The 12,856-nt window shown below is 47.2% G+C and overlaps 1 protein-coding gene across 1 annotated transcript in view; it reads left to right on the top strand.

The window, feature by feature from the left end:
* HUNK (hormonally up-regulated Neu-associated kinase) overlaps positions 1-12,856 on the top strand; it is a 105,315-nt gene that overhangs the window by 53,213 nt on the left and 39,246 nt on the right. Inside the window, exons 3-4 of the mRNA XM_069472368.1 lie at positions 2,073-2,128; positions 7,063-7,198. Coding sequence (XP_069328469.1) covers positions 2,073-2,128; positions 7,063-7,198 — 192 coding nt within the window. The remainder of the gene's footprint in view (positions 1-2,072; positions 2,129-7,062; positions 7,199-12,856) is intronic.

The raw sequence follows: 12,856 nt of genomic DNA, 5'->3' as shown, positions 1-12,856 counted from the left end.
TCATTTAGTAATTCCATTGCATTCCTAATTGTACATTCGTGTTTTCCAAAAATCTTTGTCTGAGGGCTAAGGTCTTCCTATTGGGAAAATGAGGGGTGCGCCTTAAATTTGGATCACCCTGTATTTGGACATATAGGATACTTTTAAAAGGTAGACATGGTTTTGAAGTATTCTGTGTATTGTTTGATTCGGATTGAAGTGAAAGTATACAGTTCTGCCCATTCGTGGGTGCACTGAATTGGGGAATATCTGTTTATATTCCCAGTTTTAACACAGATCTTCCCTCTCAGCGAAGTGTCCAGCCCTAAGGCTACCAGCAACCTTCCAATTTTGAATCTGTTGGACCTTTTTGAGAGCTCCCCTTTTTCCTGCATTTGAGTCCTTAATTCTTCCATCTTGAAATCCTGCCCTCGGTTGTTCCTGTGACAATAGCCTCGCTGTCGTCCCTCCTGCCTCCTCAGTCTGCTGTGAATGTCCCTGTCCCCCACCAGCCTGTTGTCCCCCCGTTGATTCTTTACCCTCCCCTTGGGCAATGTTATGTCCCTTCAAGGCTTCCATTTCCACCTGTGCTGAGGTTGAACATTGATATCTTGCCTGCAAGGTCGGCCCACACGGTGCTGTTGTGATTGTCTTAAATATGAACTTGTTGCCAACGTTTAAAAATTGAGATCTAAATCCGGATTTCTGGCTTCTCTTGGAAAACGAGGTGAGCTGGCAGTATTGGGACCGAGCGGTGAGCAACTGTCCCTGTTAAGTGGGGCACCGTTGTCTTGTTTGCCACAGAGAGTCCTAGCTGCTGCTCCCTTTTGTTTCTGACATTGACGTGGTGTGTCAGTTGCCATTTTTGTTTTATCGTGATTACGCTATTCAATTCCTTACAAAAGAGATAAGAGGGAAAAAAATTTCTTTTGCCCATCTCTTCATGGGCTGGGCATGGGAAAATAAAAGCTGGAGCGGTAATGGTATGTTTCAAAACAATGGAAGAAAATATTTTTTTCTAATGGAAGAGAAGAATATTCTTACATAATTAATGTTCAAGATGTGCCTGAGTTGGCAGGCTACAATTTAAGATGCCAGAGCTTATCATTGTTGACCTTGATAGTTTTGATGACCAATATACCCTTTTGCCCATATAAATACTTTCATTTCTGAAATCCAGAATGATCTCTTTGGTAATCTAGATTCATTGGTATTTACTGGGTACCTGGAATGTGCAAAGGTACTGGGGTACCGTGGTAAGCAAGGCAGACATGTTCTCTGCCCCTGAGGAGCTTGCAGTGGCTGGCACAGATGCTACAGGCACTTCACACTCAACAGGACCTAGGGTGTATTTCTCCCTCCCACCTCCTCCTGTCCCTTGACTGTCAGTGAATGGCATCACCTGTTAACTGATTAACATTCTTCATTCTATCTGGAACTTAATTCCTTTTGGTTTTGTAAAGTTAATGTATTCTTAGGCATAACACCAGGAATTAGGGTATTGACGTCTTTGGAGTCCATTATTATGCCCAAGATAATATCTGCTTGCTAAATAGATTAGCTTATTATCACCTGTCAATTAATTTGTCATGATACTTGGGCTCCAAACATAGTGGTCCTAGGACTGATCAATTAAGTTGGCTTTCAACTTTTTTTTTTAATTGCTTCCCAAATCTGTTCCTCACTGTGACTAATGTTGCTTACGGTGCTGCAAACCCATGGCTGCATTTGTATTTCTTGGGCTGCTCAAGCAGCAACTGTCTTGAATGGTACGTTCCACTCTCTCTGAACCCTCGTTCCGTTTGACTTCCAGGTTCCGATTTAGGTCTTACTTCCTTCAGAAACTTTTTATGATTCCTTCTGCCCTCTTTGCTCTCTGTCTTCTCTGAAATCCTTCTGTTTTTATAGGCTACAGCAATTAATTATTTCATGTCTTATAAATATTTACTTAATTGATTGAGTGAGTTTCGGCAGAAACCTTTATGGATTGGTTGAAAGTGCCTCTAAAATAATTCATTTCCCTTAAGAAGCAAAATGTCATCCTGCTATTTCGAATGCTTATCTGAAATGTTGTGTGGTTTTGTTTATTTCAGAGACTTGAAGATAGAAAATTTGCTACTAGATGAAGACAATAATATCAAGCTGATTGGTATGAATTTTTTTTTAAACAAGATTATATTTTAAATGTTGTGTTGTCAATTCTCAACTTTGAACATTACCCATGGTCTATATCTAATCCCCAGACAATATTCTAGATCACCTTCTTTTACCTCTGATATGTAACGATGGTTTTGAAAGTGAAAATTAATTTTAATAATAATTTAAACATAATTAGGAAGATAAAATACTGTAATGTGACCATGAATTGAATTTCACAGGCCCAGATAAATATTAGTTGGTCATGTGTTTCTTTGGATTATTCCAGCTATAGCTTCTCCATAAATTCAGATGGAGCTGAGCTTTTATAGAGGTTATTTTTGTTTGGATTAACTGGAAAACTTCTTTAGAATAGCGGAAAATAGTTTGGCTGCAAACTATAGCTTCACCATGTCTTATTCCACTTTTCCATGAATGTAGGGAAGCCCAAAGTAAGGGGAATGCGACTCACCTTCTCTTTTCAATACAATCTGTATCGGAGCCCTATGGTACAATGGTCAGTGGTGGCCTCGCAGAGGGATAATTAGAATTCTGTACCAATCGGAAGGAAGCTCCATGATAGAGTAAGTCATAGTTGGTTCATAATTCAAGGCCCACATGCTCATTCTCTAGAAGAACTCAGGGTTTTTTTGTTTTTTTTTTTTTTGCCTAGATGGTTGCTCTTGGCAGAATCTCAGGACATCATTTTTATACCCAGATATTAGACAGCACCATCTTTTATTCCTCTCTTCTCTTTCTTTTTGCACCTCAAATGTAAGTAATTTCTTCTACTTTAATGGCTTGAAAAGACCTTATATTAGGGGAAAAGAGAAGGATCAAAAGAAGAACTTTGCAAATTTAACTTTTGCACCCAAGAAGGAACTTTTGTTTGGCAAATACTGAAAATCATCTCAAGACTCTCCAAAATATATCCTTCGAGTGACTTATTAGATACCTTGGAATCGCAGCTCCCAACCCAGTAACAGGCAAGAGGCTGCATAGACCCCTTGACTGGGTGATTAAACACCACTCATGGGTGTTGATAGATACACCTGTTATTAGAAGATTCACCATGAAGAGGAAACCACTTTTTCCCCAAAAGCATTTAAAAGAATCTATTTTTAGAAGATTTTTGGGTAATCCAAAGAATCTTTTTTTTGTTAAATTATTTTACTATTGCATTTTAGTTGTCCTGAGGGCCAAATACGGAAGCCAAGAACAAGGCCCGTGTTTAAATGTTTGCAGGATGTCTCTCTGGTCCTCATTTCTGGGATCTGGAGTGTTACACAAAGGAGCCTCCTTGGTGGGGCATGAGGAATGGAGGAAAAGGACCTGTACCTGGTCTTTGGAGGATGTGGAGGTGACAGTGACAGAGTTGTCCTAACAGTAGCAGAGATCGTAAGAGGCCAGGCTTTGTAAAGGCTGAATTTGCATGCCAGTAAAAGTTAGAGTAATTCACTTCACCGGGCATGGTGTAGACTGAGGCTGGGGAGTCGAGCCAAGCGCAGTGCACCTGCCCGTCAGGCACTGCCCGTCCTGTTTCTTTCCTTCGCTTTTGCCCCCTCTCTGCTCTGCTTTCTCCACTTTCTCCTCACGTGACAGCCCTGGGTGACCATTTATAGACCCGTCCTGGGGAATAAGCAGTGCTGACAAGCACAGACGCTCTCCTCGGTTAGATGTTTGCTCGGTAGATTCTGGAAGAACCAATCACGGGGAACAGCGGGTGCATTGATGAGTAGCTCACAGATTGGCCGAATAATAAAACCTCTTAGAGGAGACCTATGCAAGTCAGCGAGGAAATTACATACCTAAATTACAGCCCACAGTTCTCCTCTCAGGGAGTGTGATGGTTGCCCTTTGGATGCCGGGAACCATTTTATTCCAGTCTCTCAGAGTCACCACCTCGCAGCCGGCCACCTCTGGGCAGGCACTTACGCAGGTGTTTCAGGTCATGGGGCGAAACAGGCCCAGTCCGAAACCAGGATTCCCGAAACTGCTAGACAGGAGGCTCTGAAACCTGGATTTCCCTTTGTTAGAACTCTTCGCTTGGCTCCCAGTTTTTTCATGACCAACTAACACTAAACAGCCTTACCTCACACCTGTCACTGAAAGAGACATCGCACCTCCCCTGAGGGCAAGTGGAAAGTGCATTTTGCTTGGGGGCTTCTTACCCTCGATTGGGCAATTTGGATCACAGGTGTCTACTCCCGCCTTTCTGTAACTTGAAAGCCCTTTGAACCTCCTTCTCTTCAAAGGCATTACCTAGTTGTTTTTTCAAAGGTGATTATAGCTATTATCATTTCGTCTTAATAGTTTCTCTTTCTGTGAAAGAATTTGGTTTAAATAAATCTGCTTAAGCCATGTTTCAAATTAACTAGGATTACCAGGAGTAAGATTTGATTTAATCAGGAATTTTTTTCCCCCTTCAAAAAAAAAAAAAAGGCAGTCTGATATTTGGTAAATTTAGTATAATCTTAAAATGGAAGAGCTACAACTTAGAACAGTTTTGTACTTCAGCATTCCAGAGCAGTGTTCACTTGGGCGTTTTTTGCGGTTCATTTTGAGGCTCTCAGAAAATGGAGTGATAACTGGCTGATGTCTCTAACAAATCTAATTGAGGCAGACCCATGTGACATCGCTGGGAGGTGAATGTCTCTCTAGTTTCACAATTCTAATTATAGGCAGATGTGTAAAATTTTAATAATTAACAATTATGAATGTGAAACGAACTGGTTGTTTCTCTACAATATATTTTAGATCAAGCCTTTTTGGCTAGATCAGCATAAGTCACTTAAAATGCAGGTTCTAGCTCCTCCACTCCCCAAATCCTAGGCTAATTTATCTTCTGGAAACCGTGCTTTAGATAAGGCCAGACTCTGTTCCCAAACTTGCCTGGGAGGTGGAGGGAGATCTGGTCTCTTATCTTGCCTCTCTCTGCCCTCTTCTGCTAACAAGCCCTTCTTTCTAGACCCAGGTGGGGGCAGGCGGAGGGGAGGGGGGAGGATGGGGGGAGATGAGGAAGTGAATGGAATGTGGCCTCCCTTGCTGTCAACACAACCCTGCTGAGATTAGGCACAGAGCCTTTTAGAGATACATTTTCTGGGACTCCAATGAGATCGGGCCTCTACCATCACCGTTCATAAAGCTTTTTTGAAAATGTTGCCCCAGATAATAGCATCTTTATTCCATGGTGGAATTTTCCCACAGTAGGTGCTCTTTATGCATTTATGCATTTGTCCATTGATTAAAATTCTTTTGGGTTCATTTGCAAACTGAAAGCAATGAAACAATCCTCTAATTTAAAGCAGGACATAATTTTTCTTCTTCTGAAAATATTCACCCCTCTTTCCTCCCACTTCAGTGTTAACTGCTGGGTGGGGTCTGAGAACAGGGTTCTGCAGGTTCCTTTTAACAAATTATCTTCCCCTAAGATAGGAATGCAGAGCCGCCTCCCTCCGCCACTCCTGAAGCCTTCTCTTGTGCAGGATTTGCGCTGTCTCCTGGTGCTGGCTGGGCCTGTGGGAGAGGAAATGGGGGTGGGTGCAAAGGGAGAGAGGAGGAGGGAGGTTAAGAGAGAAAATGGAATCATAAAACAACAATAAGAGTTAAGTGTTTGAACATGCAGCAGTTTGGGTGATATTCAGAGCCTGACAGAATTTTTGGAGCTCCGCTTGGATGAGAGTCTCTTTAGAAAAGCTGTTTCATTACACAGCTTAAGCCAAACGACTGTTGGAAACCTTTTTAGTTGTGTCATCTTGATCCGTGGTGTGCGAGTGACTTCACGAACTCCCCGTCCTGGCTTGTACCCTGTTTCTCCTTTCCTCAGCTTTCCTACAACTTTCTTAATAGCCAGGCGCTTTGCAGGCAGAGATGTGTTGGAGGGAAGGAGAAAATACAGTCATGAAACTATTCATAAATAGTGCCGATTGAGAAAGTGTGAGAGTTTTGTTCAAGACTTGCAGCCAGTCTCTGCCTGAGCCCTGCAGCCCGAGAGACTTCTGTGTGGGGAGAGCAAGTCCACAGTATTTACACTGAAGTTCAAAGGATGAACTGTGATCTTAATTCTGAGATCAGCAAAGATTGAGGAAAGATATCAGGTGAGGGCATTGCACTAACAGGTCTCTAATTACCTGTCAGTTGCAGTATCTGTAAGATCAAAAGTAAACACAGCACAAAAGGCGTAATAGACCCAAAGGAGCTTTAGATGCTCTGGGCTTTTCTTTCTTCTTACTGGTTGCCTTAATCATCCAAGAGCAAAGCAACGCCATGCAGTCACTTGGTCTAGTTTGCACCATCTTTCCAGTATTATTTTTCTAGCCAGCATTCACCGTTTTCTAAATGGTTGGAGTATATTTTTTTTCCCCCTCTTCAGATCACCATATGTGCTGAATACCTTTGGGGGGAATTTTTTAAAAGACTTTCTTGAAGTGAAAGCATTCAGCTGAAGAAGTCAACTGTAAATGGCCGGATCGTGTGTCACTGAGGGGGACGCAGACACCAGCCAGAGAAATCAATCTTCCTCCATCTTTTCCCCACGTGGCCACTTGGAAGTTAGCTAACTCCGAGCCCCTCTGCTTCTTCTCTTCCTGCCTTCGTCCTAGAAAGCAAAACCTCTCTTTTTTTTTTCCTGAATGACTCATTTACAAGATTTGATGAAAATAGGTTTCAGGTCAAGGTACCGTTAGCTCCAGCCAGCTTTTGCTGTGAGGCCCAGTGTACAATGTTCCCAGCTAAGCCAGGGAACCACCACCTACATTCTTTTGTCCTGAGACTCATATCCAGAGGTTATGGTTTGCAGCTGCTGGGTTTGCCTTTTGGATGCTAAATGACGTGTTAGCCTGAGAGAGTGTTTCCTGCTGCCTTCCCCCCCGCCCCCCCTTGCTTTACTCTGTCTGCATTTCTGCAGTTTTCTAATTTGGAACTTGTGTTGTTCTCCTCTCTTTGCAGACTTTGGTTTGAGCAACTGTGCGGGGATCCTGGGTTACTCTGACCCGTTCAGCACACAGTGTGGCAGCCCTGCCTATGCCGCCCCCGAGCTGCTCGCCAGGAAGAAGTACGGCCCCAAAATCGACGTCTGGTCCATGTGAGTTATTGAGCTTCTAAGAGTGAATTTTCCTCCTGCTGTCTAAACAGCAACTTTCTTATGAAATGATGCTGGGCGGTTGGCCAAGTATGTATTATATCTGTGGTCCCCAATCCCCAGGCTGTGGCCCGGTACCGGTCAGTGGCCTATTAGGGAACAGGCCGTGCATATTGTCTTCCATGAAACTTAGGAACCTGGCCGCACAGCAGGAGGTGAGCACCAGCGAAGCTTCCTCTGTATTTACAGCCACTCCCCATCACTCACATCGCTGCCTGAGCTCCGTACCCCGGCCAAGTCCATGGAAAAATTGTCTTCCTTGAAACTGGTCCCTGGGGCCGAAAAGGTTGGGGACAGCTGTATTATATGATAGGCTCTGGAGTATGCACTCAGGGATTCTTTGGGGTCTGGCTTTTCTACACAAACTGTCAGAGTGGCCTTTACCAAAATTCACTGAGGTGCTGGGTAGAGAAGTCATCAAAGTCCTGCCATCAGGATCTCACATTTTGGCTTTGGGAATCACTCATGTCCCTCCCGCCTGCCCGAGCTTCCCGTCGCCATCAGCATGAAACTCCATGTGGTGCCTGGCCCACGCCCCTGCAGGCCTCGCTCTGCCCACCTCTCCTGCTCCTTGCACACTGCCCCGCCCTCTGCCTGCGGTGCTTCGGACGGACACCGTGTCCTCTCTCCTGTCTCTCCCAGCCCTGGGCTTTGCACTTGCGATTTCCTTTGCCTGGAATGTGTTTCCCAGCTCTTCAAACAGCCTGCCTGTTCTCCTGCTCCAGTCTTAATCCAGTGGCACCACTGCTGAAAACATCTCTGCGTTCCCTGCCAGAGGGTCCCCCATGCCCTCTCCGCACCCTTTCAATGTCCTCTTCAGCGCCTCTCCCTACCTGTCATTTTCCTGTCTGTGAATCTGTTCATTGTCTGTCTCCCCAGCAGGCAAGGACGCTGCATGAGGGGAGGGACCTCACTGGTCTGGTTCACCCTTTTATTCCCTGGTGTTCACCCACCAGGTGCAAATGCAATGAATATTTGAAGGAATGAATCCCGGGTTGCTGCAGAGGCACCAGGCTTTGTTTAGGCTCTGGTCGTGGAGCCCAGGTCCCTGCCAGTCCTGGGGAGTGAGCCCCCTCACCATCTGCTATGTGTGACGGTATAGGAGCCATGGGGAATCCTGGATCTGGGGTAGGACTAAATTCCTTGCTGTGGGGAGATGGGTTCTAGACAGAGAGTGAGATCCCAATTAAGATGTACACTTGTGACTGGGCACAGTGGCTCATGCCTGTAATCCCAGCACTTTGGGAGGCAAAGGCTGGAGGACTGCTTGAGGCCAGGAGTTTAAGACCAGCCTGGGCAGCACAGCAAGACCCCATTTCTAAAGAAAAGTAGATGCTGGAAATGAAAGAGGCTGTTTTGATGAAGGGTGTGTTGACCTGGAACATTCTTGAATTCCCCTGCCTCTCTCCATCCTTACTGCATGACCTTCGTCCAAGTCGGCTGAGAAGCTAATGTTCGCTGAGTGCTCAGTGTATGACAGACACTATGTCAGTTCATTTTCACAGTCACCCAGTGAAATCATTACTTTCTGTTATCCTATTTTATGAAAGAAGAAACCCATTATAAGAGAAACTAATAAAATTGCCAAGGTCATGGAGCTACTAAGTGGTGGAGCTGGGCTCGAACCAGGCAGTGTCCTTTCGGGGCCTCAGACACAGTATTGGCTCCTGAACGTGGCGTGCGAGGTGCTTGCCTGCCCTGTGGCCTCGTTGGAGTCGTTCCTCTCTCCTTGTCCCCTGCCGCTCTCTCGCCAGCCTGGCCTTGGCTCCTGTTCCTTGGACACAGCCTGCCCCGCTATGTTCCTGCCCTTGCAAGCGCCGGTCCTTCACCATGCAATTCTTTTTCTCGGCCCTGCACCCTTCCCCTTGCCCTCTTGTTTCTTTGGGTGCTGGTGTCCTGGCCAGCCCTCCCATGTCCCCTCTGGCCCCCTGTTCCCTGAGTTCCCAGCCCTCACCGTGTGATCACTGTCCACCTGCTAGAACCCCGGGGCTGCAGCCGGGGGGCAGGGACCACTTGGCTTGTTCCCAGGTTTCTCAGCACCTGACAGAGCCTGGAGAAAGGGAGGGAAGAAAAAAGGAGGGGGGAGGAAGGGAGGGAGGGGCGGGTCTTTCATCCAGAGGAGCAGGAGGAGCTGGAAAGTTAGGGAGAGGGTGAAGCTGGCGGAGAGAGCAACAGAGAAACACGAATCAGCTCAAGGTTTAGAAGCGACAGGAGCTCAGGACGTTCTGGTTGGAGATTGAGAAGAAGCAGAGACAGAATGAGATGCAGAGGGTACAGAATCCCCGGACTTTCCCAGAAAGAGCCAGCTCTCCTGGAGCCCCGGCTAAGAGGGGGTGAGATACTGCAGGGTCAGCCCCTGTTCCTGAGCGGGCTGGGGGATCCTGCTGAATCACCCCCGGTGCTCGGGACCGTCCTGTGAGGCATGGCCTCACCCGCGTTTTGCACAGACAGAAGAGAGCGCTGAGCGTGGCGCAGAGGTGCACTCGCAGCCCCTCAGCGGTGGGGCCAGGCTTGGCTGAAGCCTGAGCTCTGGGTCGCCCCGGAGGTGTGGTGTGGGGTGCAGGCTGCACGTGGAAAGTGTGTGGTGCGGACGTGGTGGGATGGAGCTGGCAGCAGCGGCAGAGGACGCCTTCTCTTCGAGGCATCACTAGTCAAAACTCTTCTTAAACTCGGCCCAGGTAGGCCTCAGAATCCTTCTCAACACAGCCCTCCTGGCAGCCAGTACCAGTGGATCAGAGTCACACACGAGAGGAAATCTTTCTGGGTTTCTTCCAGTACTTACGAATTCTAAGTGTCTGGCACGCTGTCTTCCCTCAGTAAATTTATTGAATGGATGAATACGAATGTGTGAGGCTATAATCACCTTTTTAACAGTTAGGGAACTCGTTCATGCTAAATGCAAAGCTATGAAAAGGAGAATTTGTGCCCCAAAATTCAAAATGTTGTGGGAGCCTGAAAAACCAAGAGGCTCCCCCCACCCCTTGGGTGTTATATGACTGTGGTGACAGGGAGGGGGCGGGAGACGTAATGACTGTGTAGGGAAGAAGTCCGTCCATTGCAGAGCAGGAGACATACAAAGGGAGGTGAAAGGCACAGTAGGTCAGATTGAAGCTTGGACTTTGTTTTTGTTCCTTCTGCCAAGTCAGTTGGCCAGGGACAAGCCCTGACATTTAGTGACCACAGATCTTCCATTTCTCAGTTGGGGGCCCCATGGTGAAAATAAAGAGATCTGTCCCCCAGTGCGGGTTCTTTCCATTCCACCTGGCCTGCTGCCACCTGCTCTGTCTCTATCCATGAACCAGAAGCAGTGACTCCATCAGTAGTACCGGAAGGAGGAGGGGGCTGGAGGGCTGTGTTGAGGGGGATCCTGAGGCCTACCTGGGCAGAGGACCAGGACACCTGGACACTTCAGGGGCTGTCCTTCCAACCAGGGAGCAGCTCGCTTCCCTCCCCCATGCTGGCCCCTCGTGCGGCTGGGCTGCTTCTGAGGCAGCTGGACATTTCTTGGCTTCGTTGTACTTTTCTTTTCCCAAGAAGGTGACACACAGCTGCAGGTGCTCTGTGAAATAAAGCACCATATGTGCAAGCCCGTGAGGAGTGGTGGCACCGTGGGGACAGGGTCTTTCAGCTCACCGTGGCGTGGCTCTGGAGGCCCATGTTGGATCTCCAGGTGGACCAGAAACCGAAGGCCCAAGAGCCCCTGTGCTGGTGCCCCATGGTGAGGATCTGGGGAGGAGAGTCTCCCCTTGCTGTGGCCATGAGGGTCCGTGTTTTATTCTTTCTTATAAACGAGGTTAACCTGGGGCAACTAGCTCCCTGGAGCACTTCCACAGCGGATGAGGCCACAGGACCTGTGCTGAATTCGTAGGGATGGCGTACATTAGCCTAAGAAACAAAAGGAAGCTGTGTCTTGCTCCGTTTGTGCTGCTGTAACAGAATACCTGAGACTGGGTAATTGATAGAGAACAGAAATTTATTTTCTTGAAGCTCTAGAGGCCGGAAAGTCCAAGGTCAAGGTGCCAGAGGTTCAGCTGTCTGGTGAAGGCTGCTCTCTGCTTCCAAGGGGGCTCCTTGGTGCTGCGTCCTCTGGAAGGGGGAACGCCGTGTCCTCACGTGGCGCAAGGCAGAAGCACGAGAGAGGTGAATGCTGTGTGAGGCCTCTTCTATAAGGTCCTTAATCCCATTCACAAGGGAGCAGCCTTCATGGGCCTAATCACCCGGTAAAGGCCCCACCTCCCGACACCATCACATTGGCCGTTAAGTTTCAACACCTGAACTTTGGAGGGGACACATTCGAACCGCAGCACTGTGTGAGCTGTCTCTGCACACACATGGTGGGCCAGAAATTTGTTCATTCAATAAATATTTGCAGTGCCAGGCATTGTGCCAAGCCCTGTGTGCAGGTGGTGAGTTAGACGCCTCAGTCAGTCCTGGCTCCTGTAATGACACTTGCCAAAAATGTGGCCCTTTTTCTCCTTTTTTTTTTTTGAATCTGACATACCTACTGCTGTGGACCGAATTGCAATTAACATGTTGAAACCCAGACGCCCAGTGTGATGGCATTTGGTGGTGGGGCCTTTGGGAGGGGATTAGGTTTGAATAAGGTCATGAGGGTGGGACCCTATGATGAGATTAGTGCCCGTATAAGAAGAGACACCAGAGATGCTGCACACGCTCTCTCTCTCTGCCGCGTGGGCACACAGTGAGAAGGGGGCCCTACAGGCCAGGAAGAGGACCCTCACCAGAACCTGACCACACTGGCACCCTGATCTCAGACTTCCGGCCTGCAGAACTGTGAGAAAATACATGTCTGTTGTTTGAGCCACCCAGTGTGTGCCATTTTGTTGTGGCAGCCTGAGCCAAGTAAGACACCTGTTTACCTATAAGTCTCACCTATAAGCAAATGCCATGTGTCCGGTGAGGCAGAGGAGGCAGCCATGGCTGCTTAGCTGGATTAAGTCAAGAAGGCGTCGTGGGAGAGACAGTTTAATCTGCTCCTGAGGGACGAGTGGAGTTGGCCAGGTGGAGGGGAGGCGGGGAAGCTTTCCAGGCAGAGGGTCCTGCGTGTGCAAAGGCTGGAAGGTGTGAAATATCTGACTGCTATTGCTCTTAATCTTGGCAAGCATATAAACGTTCAGAGCCTCCTTTAAGAGATTAATTTTCTTCTGCTTTGGGGTATTTGTGTCTGAGATACGGGTTAGGTTTCTGTTTGGTGCCCATGACTTTGCTGGCAGAATTGGAAATGGAAAACCCAAAGAGAAGTTAATTTAAAAGGCTGTTTAAAAAGAGAATGAAAACGGAACCAGTTTTCTCCCTGGGTTAGACACTTAATATAAAACGTCTTCTCTTTTTATTGCTCCGAAACAACAACAGAATGAAGAGTTCACTTCCCAAATCCAGAGCAACCCCCTTCCCCCAAAGGTTTTGGATGGATGATGGGAACTTTCTCTGTGATTTCTGAGACTGATTTGGGAAGATAATCAGCCTGTCATTGAAGGAAACTTGGGAAAAAAAAAACTCTTCTTCACAAATAGGGTCCCCAGGACCCTCCAGGAGTGAAGCAGGAATTAATAATGGAAATGGGAAATGGTGCACTCTTTC

Source organism: Eulemur rufifrons, chromosome 7 (genome assembly GCF_041146395.1).
Source record: "Eulemur rufifrons isolate Redbay chromosome 7, OSU_ERuf_1, whole genome shotgun sequence".
NCBI lineage: Eukaryota > Metazoa > Chordata > Mammalia > Primates > Lemuridae > Eulemur > Eulemur rufifrons.
This window is presented reverse-complemented; position numbering and strand designations above follow the sequence as displayed.